The sequence below is a fragment of the Dicentrarchus labrax genome, unplaced genomic scaffold (genome assembly GCF_905237075.1).
Source record: "Dicentrarchus labrax unplaced genomic scaffold, dlabrax2021, whole genome shotgun sequence".
Classification (NCBI taxonomy): Eukaryota; Metazoa; Chordata; class Actinopteri; family Moronidae; genus Dicentrarchus; species Dicentrarchus labrax.
In genome coordinates, this window is record NW_026136713.1 from 16,544,917 (window position 1) to 16,561,210 (window position 16,294).

Below are 16,294 nucleotides of genomic sequence, written 5' to 3' on the forward strand. Positions count from 1 at the left end.
AATTAGTCTGAACTAAATGATGCATGACGTTTCCCTCATGGCCCTAGTAATCGTCAGTGTTCTGCTTTGAAGAGCTCATATTGTGCATGAGTAGATAGCTAAACCAACAGTGGCTAGAGCTAGTCAGAAGTTGAAATGTTGGGAATGTATGATTTGCTGATCCCCATAGATGCCAAAGTGGAGCATGGGACCAAAGTGGCTTCAACTCTCAGAGCTCATCATAGATTTGCTGTATTTTTCAGAGAAAATAGTTCTTTTTTTCCCTGTGCTTCTGCAACAGAAAGTGACTGCAAATGGCTTTGAACTATCTGGAGTTTTAATTAGGTATTCCTCATCAGCTGGGGATCAAGTGTGGGTGAATGTGTAGGTGTGTGTGGGTGTAAGCATTCATGTATACATGAAAATCGCAGATACATTAATGCACTTGTGTGAGTGTGCTGTACCTGCGTGCATGTGCTGGTCATGCTGTATAATTGTGGATTTGTTTTTCTAAGCAGCCATTTTGTGCGAGCGTTAGCAAGTGCTTTTTCTGGGTGTCGGCAATCAGCAGACAGAAGACAGACAGTGAAGATGTTTGAAGTCGTTAGAAGTTCCTTACCTTGATCTACATGCAGCCGCCATCCTCTGACTGCCACCAGCGCATAGTAACTTTTTGATTTGAGTCTTTGCTTTTGTTTGATGTTCCGAATGTGTCAGAGGAGAAAAAACCTGCAATGGTTTATTTCATGCTTTGTTCTTCATATCAGCAAAGGGACATTACCTTTTTAGATTCTTTTAGTTTTAAAGTTGAAAACTAAAGCAGTGTTGGAGTACAATCTCACATGAATGAAAGCTGAGGATTGGTCAGAGCAAGGTGAATGTTTTACTGAACATTTTATTGACAACCTTGTGAGATGCTAATTAATTTCCTTAATGGGCAGGTGTTAGTTGTTTTTATTTAACAGCATGCTGGATTGTTGTCCTAGTAAACAGTTTTAAGAGTGGGAGGGGGAATCCAGTATCCTCCCATACCCTTTGTTGTTTAAAAGGCCCATATGGATTGTGAATCGGCAGCAGCTTTCAAAGCATCATTAGTCATGCATAAAAGACTGTGTTAGCGCTTTAATACCAGCCCTGGGCTTAGGCTCTGAAGATCTGCCTTAATTGCCCACCTCTGCCACGTTCTTTGTTCACGTAAACATGTGTACGTGCATATACTGGACGTGTGTGTGTGAGAGGTATGTATGTGTGTGTTCTTTGTGTATCTGCTAATTGTCCACTGGCTTGCCAGGCACTAATAAGCACATAAACTGAGTGAGAGCTCTAAGATAGGCATTAAAGAAGATTCAGACCCACCCCTCACGCATGCCTTGAATAATGATCTTTTCTATCTGCTTTTCTCTCTCTTTGGCGGTGTGTGTGTGTGTGTGTGTGTGTGTGTGTGTATAGCGGTCCACCTGTTAGGTCTGACCTGGCATCTGCGGCATGGCGAGAGCCAGCTGTATGAGAACGGACTGAGCTCAGCGGACCATCAACAGGAGGACCACAGCAAAACCAGACCTACCAGCTCCATCCACCTGCTGGATACGCTCAACCCTGAAAACACACATGCTGGTGACAGAGGTGAGCTGACACACACACAGTACACACCGTAATAACAGATGTTCTGCACTCAACTATTGACAGGATTTGCCTGTCAGTAATAACAAAGCAAATGTAATATAGTAATTTGTTATTAAATATTAAACGTATTGAATGAACATTGGCTTACAGCGTTTCACTTCAATTTACTTTAACTGTGTTTGGCAGATTTTTTGTTGAATTACTGTGCAGTTAAACCAGTGGGGTGTTACATAAAGCAAGATTAACATTTAAAAGGGCTAATTTCAGTAAGACAGGCTGATTCTTGGGAAATTTCATAAAAGAGAGTTAAATAATTCTATAATAAAGTTACCTTGGAAACTTATCCTTCCAGACTAGCCTGTTCTGGTCAGGCAAGTTTTTAGGCTTATCTTCATAATATACTTTAACCAGTGGTACGAACAGACAAAAACATATGTACTTTCCCAAAATTCCTACATGAAGGTTCCTTTTTCGCTACTGCACTGTGAACATAAGTCAATTTGTAGTACATTTCAGATCTATCACATTTCAACGTGGGCTGTACTTATTGTTTAATTAAAATCTGAGGTCTTTTTATTTTTAAATCTTTTTCAGTCTTAAAGGGGAACTTTTAGGGGTGTGGAGGTGTACTACTGCATGTGTGTGCAAGTGTCAAAGAGTGAAAAAGAAGCTTACCAGACCTTTATAGCTAACATAGCACACCCAAATCTCTGACGAAATGTTGCCAGTCGAAATACAACCATTTTTTTAATGGTTCACATTGTAATGTAACTTTTAATTGTGTCTGAGATCACTGCTGGTTGACAGCATGTTGCCAAAAGCTCTCTTTTGCTTTTGCTTTTCTATATTCGGTTAATTTTTGCTGTAACAATTGACTTATATTCAGTATGTGCTGCTTTGTGGCTGTGAATATTGGCTGTAATCTTTGTCACTGTGAATAGCTGTGATCGCTGCTTGATGTCAAAGGTCTGCCTTCCAAAGTCATGAAATAAACCAAATGTGACTAAGTCTGCTCACATAAGCTACAAGTAGGCATGACTTAAACAGGCTTTTTACAAAAAGCTCTGCTTTTCTGAGCCACCTTTATTAAACCCCCTCTGGACAAACTCTACAAATATACATATGGGAAAGGTCAGCTCAAATACAAACATGTGAAGACAGGTACTCACATACCATTCTGTTTTCTGTAACTTTCCAAGAGAAAGTACAATGAGAATTTATTGTACTCTGGTTTTTATAATCCTGCCAGCACATATTTTTGCTACAGGATTTAATGGAAACACAATTATTAGAATAGTAGTTAAGATGAGAAAATTCTTTTGAAATTTAAATAGGAATGGAAAACATTATGATTGGAACATGTGGAGACGGACTATATATCCATTGGCATGAATTCCAATCAGTTTCTATTGCATTAGGACTTGCATACATAACACACTCGGCACAATGAATGTTACAATACGATAGAGAGACATCAGTCCAGAGATCAGCCTTGAACTGATTACTCATTTATTAGAAAGGCAAGGTAATTGGTTAATCATGTTCCCTCTTAGCCAGTCCGTGACTGGAATAGCCTTTCCACACTTGGTCGTCTCTCAACTAGCCAGAGGAATTACTAACACCAATTTAACCCCATGACATGGGACATTAATTGTGAGTGTTCCAGGTCATGAAGTCAGGCAGGACACAGCAACCTTCACGCTTAGACTGACTCTGATGGATATTACATTGGAAGCTGTTGGAGCCCATGTTCAGCACTTATACAGAGAATGTGCAAGACAAACTGCAACCCGTTGCAATTTGGGCAACCTGGGACATCCCTAAAGCAACTATTCTTGATGAATCCTCACATTCTGAGGATTAACACTCTCATCAGTAGCTAAATCCTCCGATAGAGCGCACAGGGGTCATAGAATTCACTTCCGAGTGTTGCGTCACAACAATCTATTGTTTCAATTCCTATTGCTTTATATGCTTGATGAATGCTGGGAAATCAAAATGGGCAAAGCTAAGCCGTTGATGCAGGGGGCTCAGATTAATAAAATTGGCACGGTGGAGGTGGTCCCCAGGCAGAGGAGGGCCAGAGAGATTAGAGATTAGACTGTAATCCAGTGTGGCAGATTATCACGCTCATCCTGCTGTACCCATCACCTCTCACACCAAGAGACCACACAATCCCCTAGATTACACAGCGAAGGATGGTGAGAGGAGGCTGCGGGGAATGGAAATGATAAAAACATGACACGGTAGGGAGAGAGAAGAGTGAGAGTGATGGGAGGAGAAAAGAATGATTGATAGATACCAATCTACTTGAGGGATGTTTGAGATATCCACCATAAAAGTGGCACAAACTAAATAATTGCTGACATTAAAATACAATTTTCATGGAACAACTTATTAGCCCTTTCCATGGCTTTTGTCTACAAAACAATGAAACCAAGCAGAAAAATGTGCTTTTTTATTTTGGAATAATTGATTTTATTCTTGCACTTGCACTGCTATAAACACAACTAACAACATAACCATGGGAGCATAAAGATAGCTGAGGAGACTGATTGGAGGATAGTTATCAGTTTCTGCTTGTTTTGATATAAACTGATGGCACAGTAGGGAGAGATGAAACGAGCTTGGCGAAATGATTGGAAGGTAGTAATCTTCTTGTATTCTTGTTTGTGTATTTTTAGTGTTGTTTTTATGTCATCTTCAATCCCATAAAGATACTCTGTGTTTGATTTGTTGGCTTTACCCCTGAAATCAGGATCCAGAGCAGCAGAATTCTAATCTACCTTAAGAAGCAGCTTGCAGCACGGCGCTAGATGCTAATTGACATGTTGTGTCTTTTGCGTATGGCTAGTGTCTTGTCAAGCCGTGCTTATGTTCTTCGCACTATCTCTCCCGCAGTTTCCAGAGATCACCAGGAGCCCTTCGTAGTCCTCCACACATAAAAGCCTCTCTAATTATTGCTACATTAATTGCCACTCACCCCATCATAATCAACCTCAGGCTGATGTGCATGCGCGCACTAACACCATCTTTCTCTTCTCTTGTCTCTATTTCTGTATCTGACATGCATGCATACTAGCATCCGGACATGCCCCCCCCCCACACACACACACATATAGAAATTCCTCTGGTACAGATGAAAGCCAAAGTGCCCAGAGAAGAAATTTTCTGTCAGTGGATTCCCTGCCTTAATGAAGTACATTGAAGTTTGAGAATAATATTTCAGGCAACGTGGAATGCCGGATATATTAATGATATGAAATGATACAAACTGACATACAGTAGAATGGCAAAATGCCTCATTATAATGCGAAGATGATGAAATGTGGAGCTTGTGGAATGCCATCTGAGCCTATGCAATGATTGGATAAACCACTGTATGAAAGGAGAGTTAGTGCTGAATTGTTTTCACTCCATCTGATGGTGTGGTTGGAAATGGTGTGTAGATGGATGGAATGTGACACAGACAGAGAGGAGGGCTCTTAAAGAGCACATCAATATTCTAGACTGCGTGCAGAGTGAGTGGAGTGAGGATGAGTAGTGTGTAAGAAATTGTGTGCATATTGTACGTATGTATGTGCAGGAAAGGAGATGTGTCTGTGGGAGGGATGAGTGTGTGAATATGCGTGAGTGCTTGTGCATGTGTGCAAATGCTGATGGACTGGTCCCTGTAACACTGGTCTCATTGATTTTCTCACGCTGGGATACAGTCTCGGGATGTAACACACACACACCCACACACACAGACACACACGCAGAGAAAGTATAGATCATTTAGTGAACCCCCTGCGTGAGCGCCTCAAGTTGAGAAAGCAACTACATTTCTGTCTGTTACTCAGCCTGCATTCAAAACATCTCATCCAAATATGAAATTAAACATAATTTCAAAATGCAGTCAGTATTTACAGTGTAGATTATACATTTTATGAAGAGCTGAGCGCTTTGTAGTACTCACTGTTGAGAGTTGAGAGTAGTAGATTGATGTCTTAGGCTTTGACATCAAAGGCAAAAAAGTAAATAAAAATCAGAGTCAATTTTTATCTTTTTGGTAAACAGACTAGAACTTCTTCTTCTTTTTTCTTTTTTTAAATAAATAAAAATACTTTCGCCACAGTGTGGCCAAAGGGGTCAAACAAGGTTTTGAGGTACCTTCACTTTAGAATATTGTAATTTTATGCTTCAATACTGGCAGCTATAGTTATTAGTAGTAGGTTTTTATCTGCAGAGGGAGCCATGTTGAACCACCATGTTGTTACAGTATCCCAGAAGGGGCAAACGAAACACTGAATCTAGATAGGGCCTTTACTGATTTTCACAAGTTTCACGGCCACCATAGTTTCTCCTACACACTTGGAACAAGAAGGTGAGGCGAGGGAGTTGTAATCTGCAACCACACCGCTAGATTCGACTAAATCCTATACACTGGTCTTTTAAGGTAGAAATTAAAGACGTGACTTTAATTTGAATTTGAATTGAATATTACGTACTGGATACTGGATACTAAAAATCCTCCGGATGAAACAATCTAAGAAGGAAAATGTACTCTGTGGTCAAACTGCTCACACAGGTCATGACTACACAAGGCATCACATTACTTGTAATTAGGGATGGTTCAATACCACTTTTTCATGTCAAATACCGATACTACAACCTTGAGTATCTGCCAAGACTGTTAATAATACATTGTATGGATGCAGCTCTTTTAACCTGGCCATCCAAAAAACATCATACTCAAACTGTGAAACAAATATTCTGAAGGAAGAAATACATAGCCTCAGTATGACTCAGTATTGTTGCTTCTTTTTATTTAAACCTTTTCACCCAGAAAACTCTTAGGATTGGTCAGCACCATTAAAACATTCAAAATGAAATTTAAAATGCCCCTTTGTGCAAATTTTAAATCTATTTTAAAGATATTTAGAATAACAGAGGAATTATAATTCCAGTATAAAATACTGGATATAACTCAATAGTCACTCAGTGTAGCTCAACCTCAATGACACATCAAAAACAAGTTGAAATGTAGACTAATAACTTAAATAACTAAGGAATTATAATTCAGTGTAAAATTCTGGATAATACTTGATATAACTCAACACTTACTCCGTGTAGCCTACCTCAATGACATAGCAAAAAATGAGTTGCAATGTCGGCCACAACTTAAATAACTAAAAATAATAGCATCTCCAGTATAATTATAAGACATAGCAGTAGGTCCCTGACCTTTAAAAACTCATTATTTAACTTAAGTCTCTTCACTTTAACATGAGGGGCAGATTCTGAATGGTGAATAATTGGCTCAGGTATCAAGGTATTCCAATCTGCACCCATGGAGTCTTGTTTGCTGGCTCTGTGGCTTCTGAAGTGGTCCTCCTCAACATCTTCTATCTTCTTTACCTGCATGCTTTAGGTTTTCTTCAGTTTTGAAGTACCTGGAACAATACCTACCCTACCCTTAAGTTAAAATTCTACACATATACACATTGACAGGTGTGATTTATGTGTACATCTCTTGCTCTCACACACACAAGAAAGTCTTATTAAGTAAAGTTAACATAGACTCTGCATACCTGTCTTTATATTGTGGATCCAGTAGCATTGCAAATGTATATGATGGCTCAGATTCCACATCTCTACAACACCTATCACAGCCTCAAAGAGAATGTCTTTCATGGACTAGATTCCCTTGTCGGACTCGTTTCTTTGAGTGAGAAAGTGTTTAAGGACACCGACAATGGGGATGACATCACATGCAGATGAAGAGCTTACCTCCCTTGTCAACTCCTCAAAAGGGGCTTGAGCTGTGACTGTCTTTTCCAGTACCCCCTACTGGTTTGCAGTCACTGTGGCTGGCAGGTCGTACTCTGCTATTATTGCACACAGGGCCCGTTTCAGTGCAATGAGGCTTTCGATCATGTAATATCCACTGTTCCATCTCAAATACAGAAATTATTTATGCGAGACAAACAAAGTACTTCAAACTTAAGCAGAAAATCATAGGTCATAGCATAAAGCAGACAGAGAAAATAAGTTTTCAGGACCTTTAAAAGTATTGCATATGGGTTTAAGTCGATTAAAATGAGTAGCATGGCAATTTAGTGAGCTCTGATTAGCTCCTTCTGGGCCTCTGAGTAGTACGAGCTCAGTTGAAGGCAATGAAAAAACTCCACAAATGCTTTATGATGTGTCAATTTATACAACACATGTTACATGTGTAACAGTGTAAGTGCACTCAGAGTGTCATGGAGCGAATGAGTTTGTGAACAGGCAGACCTGCCTGTCACAGACATAGCCTGAGGCGTGATGGTAGAAGGTGAGGACGAGAGAGTAATGGAAGGCCCTAAGGCCAAGAGCATTATCTTCTCCTGACTCTGACTGACACTCATTAGGCTGCACAGTGGAAAGAGGAGGCTGAAAGCTTATTAAGCCAACTGCTCAAAAGGCCCTTAATTGAATCCAAGTAATTATAGAGACCTTGCCCGTTGTGATATTTTTATTCATCCTGCGGCAAACTCAATCTCTCTTGCATTTGGAACACTATTAATGTTGTCTGCACCAATGTGTGTGAGATCCACACACAGGCCTACGCTTCAATATCGACTAACACTCGTGCGCATACACACGCACTTCCGATCCCCCCAGACATGTCCTGTCACCAAGACCCCGGCTGCACTTTTAGTCTGTTCTCTGCTTCATTAGAATCTGAGGGATAATAACATTAATTGCAAAGACAGTTTAGTTCCTTTGAAAATAGATTACAGGTGTAATTGTTTTACCTGAATAACCCGTAGGCAAGAGAAATTAATTAGACCTTGTGTCCCAAGTCCTAATGTAGCTCATCTCTTTCACTGGTCTGCCTGCACACACACTAGACACACAAAACACTCAGTGGCACGCAACAGACAGATGGGTAGGCAAACTCACACTGACTTTCAGAGACACACATTTTATAAGAAGGATGAAGGATGACAATGGAGATGTTAGCTAGTCATTAGAAATGTGAGAAGTTAAGAGTTCAAATCTAAAACCATCATAATCCAGATATCATGTGGCAAAACAACTTTTCAAGGGCCAATTTAGGAGAAAATATTGCAATGTGTACATGTGTTAGCGTATCATGGGTGAGAAGCGTCAATAGAGGCATTAGCTATATTATGTGCACACACCATGCGACACTACCAGTATAACTGGCTTAGGCAGCCTCATTATTATACTGTACAGTATGTTGGTTCGAAGCAGACCTGCCCACTAACCCTTTATCATTTCCATCAAGGGCACATTGTGCTTGATGGCAGACATGAAAAAGCTATGCAACACTTTCATCGGCCCTTTAAACAAGCTCAACATTTTGAAATAAACCTTAATACACTTTTTGCTTACAACTCGATTCTGCTGCCAACTAATGATGAAAAGCACAAGAGGAGATTTATGCGATGCCATTTATTTTTATTTTTATTCTGAGTAACCGATAGCAAGTGTGAATTTCAAGCTGCTTTTCGCTTATTAAAGCCACAAGATAGCAAGGTGTGAAGGAATTTTACCTCCCTGCTCGCATATTGGCTTGTTTAAGCTTGTATTCCTTTTGCCTGCCAAGTAGGAATAAAAAGAGATTTGCTGTTTTGAAAGATATTTTCAAAGAATGGTCTCAGGTTTTGTGCTGAGATACACAGGGCTATGGTGCTGGTGGAACACACTGATTGACAGCAGTAATCTGAGTAGCTGGGAAGGCCTGGAGGAGTCCTAGTCACTATGCAATCTGTCTGGTTTCTTCGGGAATTCCAAAATGCCACTGTCCTCCCCTCCTTTTACTGGGCCTGCAGAATTATTCTCTACTGCTGAGACAGAAGAAGAGAGAGATGCAAGGAGGGTTTTTCTTCTTTCTTGCATCAGCAGCTGTAACTTGACACCACCACCTCCTCTTTGGACATGATCCTCTCGTCTCTTCTCTTCCCCCTCCTCTTTTTTTCTTCCCGTCTGCAACTCCCCAACCGCCCCTTGTCTCTCACACCCCACCACCCATCTTCGCGACTGACCTGAGCTCCACTTTCTGTCCCCATGTTGCATCAGTCTAGGAGAAGCGCTATACAGTAATTAGCATCAGAAGGACCTGCCTGCTCATCTGCCCGCAAGCCTGCCAGTCAGCCTGCTTGCCGGCCCGCCTGTGCGCCTGTTTGCCTGCCAGTGTTCTGCCAACTGCCATGCCCTATTCATGTCCTATTCATCTGTTGTTGAATAAAAGGCTGCTTTCCTCGGGACATCCATCCCTCTGCTGGCCTTTATTTTTTTGTGGTGAGGCTCAGGAGTGAGGATTAGCATTAAAAGGAGTAGACTGCTGAGGTAGACTCAGCAGGAATGCATCAATGCATACCGTGGTTCTGCCAAGCTACTTTTATTATGTTTGGTAGAGACTTTAGTACAGGGACAATTTATGCTTAATACGGGACACCTGTCTCTTTCTTCCCTTTTATTACAAACCTTTTTGAACTCTCTTTTTGTTCTTTTCCCCCCTATCATGTTTCTCTTTCTTTGTCTTTCTTCCTCTCCCTCTATCCAGCTCTGTTGTCACAGCTATGGAGCCAGAACAGTCTCATAATGGATAAATGCACACAGAAATAAATAAATGCACGAATTAGGACTCAAAAAGGTATTTGGGGAGTTCTGTATATATATATGACTCGATACACAAATGCATTTTCAATGCACACACAAATATGCTTCAATCCATATATAAGTAAAAAATAAAAATATTTGTGATGCACACATAAATATTTCTTGTTTTAAATATGTGCAATAAAAATTCACAAATGTACAAATCGTCAGGTATTTGCAATTTTCATCAAATACATATTTGGAAGTTGCTACATTGATATATGAATTGTCAAACGCGTATTTGTCTCAGTGCTTTTAATTTGTAAACCTCCCTGCATTTGTGTGTGGATTTTTGAGACTCTCCTGACGTGACTCCGATCCACAAATGCATTTTTTCTACAAGGGGGTCTAGATGTCTCACTCCTTTACAGCCAATCACATGAGCCAGAGGAGACGGCAGCGAAAAAAGAAAACATGGCGTCTGGAAGCGGCAACCGCGACAATTTAAGTGTGACTTACACTTAAATTGTCGCTTTGCTGCAGACGACTCCCTTGTAGAAAAAATGCATTTGTGGATCGGAGTCACGTCAGGAGAGTCTCAAAAATCCACACACAAATGCAGGGAGGTTTACAAATTAAAAGCACTGAGACAAATACGCGTTTGACAATTCATATATCAATGTAGCAACTTCCAAATATGTATTTGATGAAAATTGCAAATACCTGACGATTTGTACATTTGTGAATTTTTATTGCACAAATTTAAAACAAGAAATATTTGTGTGCGCATCACAAATGTGTTTACAAATCTTATTTTTATATGTGAATTTTTTTTTTTACTTATATATGGATTGAAGCATATTTGTGTGTGCATTGAAAATGCATTTGTGTATCGAGTCATATATATCTACAACTCCCCAAATACATTTGTATTCCATACAGCTCAGTCCAATCAATTAACCAATTAATCAATTTACTACTTCCCATAGTCCATAGAAGAGGATAAAGTGGTTAGAAGATAAAAAGAAAAATCCATTGTTTTAGCACGATATTTGACATTTTGTGAGAGTAGGTCTTAGAGAAGACTCCCGCGTATACACTGTTCTTTTATTTGCAATAAACTTTATTAGAGATACAATTTTTTGGTTTTCTCTTCCCTTGCTTATGGATATTTCCTCCTACGCTCCTGAGAAAATTAAAGTGAGCATGAGCCTTTACAGTCAAAAGAGTGAGAGTAGGTCTTAAAAGTAAAATTCTTGGTTAGAAAGAAGAATCACAGCCATGGTAGCAGCTATGTAAGGCTGTACCCAGGCACAGTGGTGCTTTGAGCTAGATGGTTATGTTGGCATGCTAACATGCTCACAACGACAACGCAAATATGATGATGTTCATCAGGCCTATAATGTTTACCATGTTCACCCTCTTTGTTTAGCATTTTCGCATGACCACATTTGTGATGAAATAAGGTCTTACACGTGTGATAGCGATGGGGAGATTAGGAAAGAGTATAGAGTAAGAGTAAGTAACAGCAGCAAGCAAATAGCAGAGCTGGCATCACTTGGTTGTTTGGTATAAGTTTAGATGACTGATCACCAAACCTCATAAAATCTCAAAGGACAACACAACATACAGTGCGTCTTCTTTTGTAGAAATAAGTAAAATGAGTCTACAGCCATATGTGCGACTCAGTTAGACTGTATGTTTTAAGGTACAGTGGTGCTTTAAGATAAATGGGAACATTAGTTTGCTCACAGTGACAAAGTTGCTGCGGTTTAGTAGGTGATTTGTTTACCATGTTATGTCGGTATTTAGGTAAGTATGCTAGTATGAACGTGATCATTTGAGCAGGTATTTGGCCATAAACCAAAGAACAAAACAAATTATAATTTTGACCTAATGATTGTGCTAAATCAAAAGATACCCAAAGTTATTCCAGTATATCCTGAGGGGGACATACATGTGCATACCAAATTTCATGGCAATCCATCCAGTAATTATCATTTGACATTTTCACTTAAAACCACAAATGTCAACCTTGTGTTACTGCTAGATGAAAAGTCAGGTAGTCACCAAAGTCATTAGGACTCATCCTCTAGGCACCAAGAATGTCACCAAAATTGATATAAAAAAGATATACTATCCAATAGTTTTTGAGACAGATAATTATAGTTAGACACAGAACTATAGTCGTGGACAGAACAACCGACAGACCAACATTGCCTTCCCTATAGCCATGCTGCTATCATGGCAAAAAGGAACAGCATTAGTAGAAACAAGAGCCTGAACTCTCTACCTCCCTATCTGTGTGACAATACATGTGATATATGCTTGCTGGCCTGTGGGTGGGCATGGTGTCGCCATAATGGAGTGGTAAAGCTGCAGGCATTATAGATTGATCGCGAGCGGCGTTGTCCATGAATCTGCTCCTAACTGTTCTTCTGCCTTTGTGGCCGTAACGATCGGCTGGCTCCCTTCTGTCACCGTATTTCCTCCATCTTAGTTTAGAAGCAGAGATATATCTCGCCATAAAGGCAGACACAAAGAGGGCTGGAGAGCCTCGCCTGCTCCCCTACACAAAAGACTCAGGCCTGGTGGTTGATAAAGGCTTATGGAGAGGAGAGGAGCTGATGGCCAGGGGACTGTTGGAAAGACCTATTCTCTTCACACACAAAAACATGCTCTCACTCAAGACACTATCTTTGTCCTGTGATGCTGTTTGTGAATGCGTGCGTGCATGTGTGCGTGCCCCTGCCCTCCTCACTTTCTCTCATCCACCTCTCTGTCTCTTTCCTTTCACACACATGCTAACACATACACACACGCACACACTCTTTCTTTCTTGTTAGAGGATGCTAATATAGCACATGACAAAGCCCCAGTAGACAGCTCTCAGACAAAACACTTACTTTCTAAAGCAGTTCATTTTTATGCAGAGCCTATCCAAAGGATTGCCAGAGCAGGGTCTCTTGAAAAGCAGCATTTTCACCAGCGCTTAGTCATTCCTCATGTCTATTCAGTCACACTTCATTAGTACGTCTGCTGATCACACTGATGTTTGAGGACATCAGGTTGGTTATTAATTGCTCCCTCTGATACATGATAGAACTCCCTGTCTACCTTGACAAATCAGCAATATGTGACTTAACAATATCACTTGTCTATGTTTTTCATCTGCAGAGAAATGGGTGCGAGGCCGGGCCATCGACCGTGGCGAGGTCGACATTGGAACCCAGCAGAGCCAGGCGATCCCTCCGGGACTTTTTTGGAGGTTTCATATGACTGTGCACCATCCGACCTACATTAAGTTCAACCTGTCTCTCTCACACAATGCACTGCTGGGGGTCTACGGACGCAGGAACATACCGCCTACACACACTCAGGTAATGGAGGCTTCAATCGTAACATGCTGTTCGCCCAGATGGGCTTGTTTGCCGAAGTACCACAGTCCACATTCACACTAATGCACCTTTTTCTCCCCATTATAGTCTTTCATCCACACTATGGCTTTGTTTTTGAGTGAGTCAACACAATAGTGTGATAACTTCTTCTTCAGTGACAATGTATATGGGTTATCTTTGTGCCTCGATCCTGATTGTGCGATTGGATATTTTAAATACAATTTTTTTCTTTGACCACAGAAATTATATATTTGTAGAGAAAACATCTTGCAAAGAATTATTTAAAGGTCAAGAGTGTAGTATTAAGAGGCATAAAGCAGTTTAGTTGCAGCTCGCAACTCCCTTACTTCATCCTCCTGGCCACGAAATATGCAAACAAAGCAAACGGTCCTATCCAGAGCTTTGTTTGTCACTTACACAGGTTACTGTAGAAATAATGGCGGTTCCATTTGACTCCATGGAAAGCAACCCGTGGTGTCTGTAGATAAAAAATCGAACAAAAACAAAACGATTCCTATATTCAGGTGATTATACACTAGTCAAAACATACCTACTAATATTAGATTTGTAATCCATTTCTACCGTGAGATCCTCCTAAATTTTAGACACTGGACCTTTAAATTTTGATACAAAGTCTGTTATGTCCTCCATAAATTCTAATATTGATTACAATTATAATATTAGACAGTTCAGGGGTTGTGTAACAATGAGAAGTAAAGAAGGCAACTTCCTTTCACCTCTAACCTTCTGTTCAGTGTCATTCATTTTAAATGTCAGCAAAGCCAATCACACAACACACGTGTCAAAGTGTTAAAGTTTTTATGCTTGTTTTGTCAAGTTTGCAAGCATAATATATTTGATGATCATCTCAGTGCAGCAGAGCAGGAACTGCTGCCAGCCAGTTTACCAGGTAGTATTCATGAACCATGAACAATTCACTATTATGTTCTCAAAACAGAAACAGAAAATACTTAATAAGAACGATTAAATCTTGAGTTTGGCTATATTAAAACATAGTGTAAGAGATGATGGAACAGAGGTTTTATTTGCTTAGACTCAGAATCTGTATTTTTCTGTCACACTGCTTCTGTCACTCGATGTTGACTGTGATGCAACATTTTGCTATTTGTCAACAAAAAGAAGAGGAAGAGGTGAGCAGATTTAGCCATTTGCAGACAGAAGAACCATGTCCCCTAGAAATTACTTAATATACAACTAATTTGCAACAGAAAATATGTTTTGAGCAAAACTTAATGCTGACCGAATTATGTTCTCTGTTAACATAATGAGGGAATGTTGTTAATTAACGTAGCTGGCAAGTCGTAGTCAGTATGTTGATACTGAACTAAAATGTCCACTGACTTGATTATTTTATGACTTGTGTTTATGTTTTTGTGCAGCACTCTGTAACGTGGATTTTGAAAGCACAAAATAAATAACGATTATTATTATTATTATTATTATTATTATTATTATTATTATTATTATTATTTTTTTTCCACTAATTCCACTCACTCATTTGATTAGGAAAAGATCAGATTAAAAAAGGCTTGTAATTTTTCCTAACACTAACCTATATTGCCTGAATTCTGGTGACAATGTCCTGCACTTTGTATGCCCACCATCCACCCCAGCCACCTCCTTGAATCCAGCGTGGTAAATAAATGTAGTGTTTCATTCACTGAAAGAAACACAGTCTCTGCACTTAATCCAGGCAGTGATTATGTTGTCACCACAACTTAATTGTTAAAACAATTAAGTAATATACAAACACAATTTCTAGGAGACAAAGTTGGGGGGGAAAAACAACATAAAAAGTGTGGACACATGTCATTTCCGCAAGGAAACAGAGATTTCTGATTATGCCAGCTGTGGATTAAATATGTCTCATACATATCCAGAAAGAATACACACATACACACAAATGTCGTATACAGTGTAGAACAGCCCTGTGCACGTGTACAGACAGAAATACAACACACACTGAGTCATCTGCTTTTTAACATCAGTTCGCCCCTGCTCTCGCCTGCATGAAGAGGTCTAATTAGCTGTTTTTGACACTAGTGTGACACACAGCCCTCAGGGGGAATAAGACTCAGCGAGCGCTTGGTAGTTCAAGGAGGTTTTAGGATGGAGAGGAAGGGAGGGAGAGATGAGGGTGGTGGGGAAAGTTAAAGAGGGTGAGAAAGAAGCACAGAAAGGTTTAGACAAATGAAATAATAGTCTGTTCTATTTGAAAACCTGGTTGGTAAAGTCTGCCCATGCTATTAGCAGCACGTCAGGTTTTGGAACCGACTGCTGTTGAACATGTCTGGTGTAGGACTGAGCTGCCATGGATGACGATTTCCTCTTTGTTTCTTCGGGCTCCTGTTTCACAATTTGCATCTGCTATCCACATTTAATACTACTCCCCAACATGTATGCCGGCAATTTTCCAATAGTATTCAATTGGCAGTTTCACAAAGCTCACCCAACAACAGCCACACACCACTGCACAAGGTTTGGCTTGCAAATCTCCGTTGTATGTATGCAGGTTTCATAAATTCCCATCTTGCTCATCCCAATCGGATGATATTGTTGTTTTCTGATTGTGTGCAGTTCGACTTTGTGAAACTGTTGGATGGGAAGGCCCTGCCCAGGTCCTTGACTGATCCCATCTCAACTGCCAAAGCTCCCAAAGGCCTGCTGCTGAGCAGCCTCCA

At 40.1% G+C, this 16,294-nt stretch overlaps 1 protein-coding gene across 1 annotated transcript in view; it reads left to right on the forward strand.

Moving 5' to 3' along the window:
* tenm1 (teneurin transmembrane protein 1) overlaps positions 1-16,294 on the forward strand; it is a 165,170-nt gene that overhangs the window by 72,578 nt on the left and 76,298 nt on the right. Inside the window, exons 6-8 of the mRNA XM_051419664.1 lie at positions 1,429-1,602; positions 13,372-13,574; positions 16,191-16,294. The exon at positions 16,191-16,294 is cut by the window's right edge and continues 104 nt beyond it. Of these exons, the coding sequence (XP_051275624.1) occupies positions 1,429-1,602; positions 13,372-13,574; positions 16,191-16,294 (481 nt within the window). The remainder of the gene's footprint in view (positions 1-1,428; positions 1,603-13,371; positions 13,575-16,190) is intronic.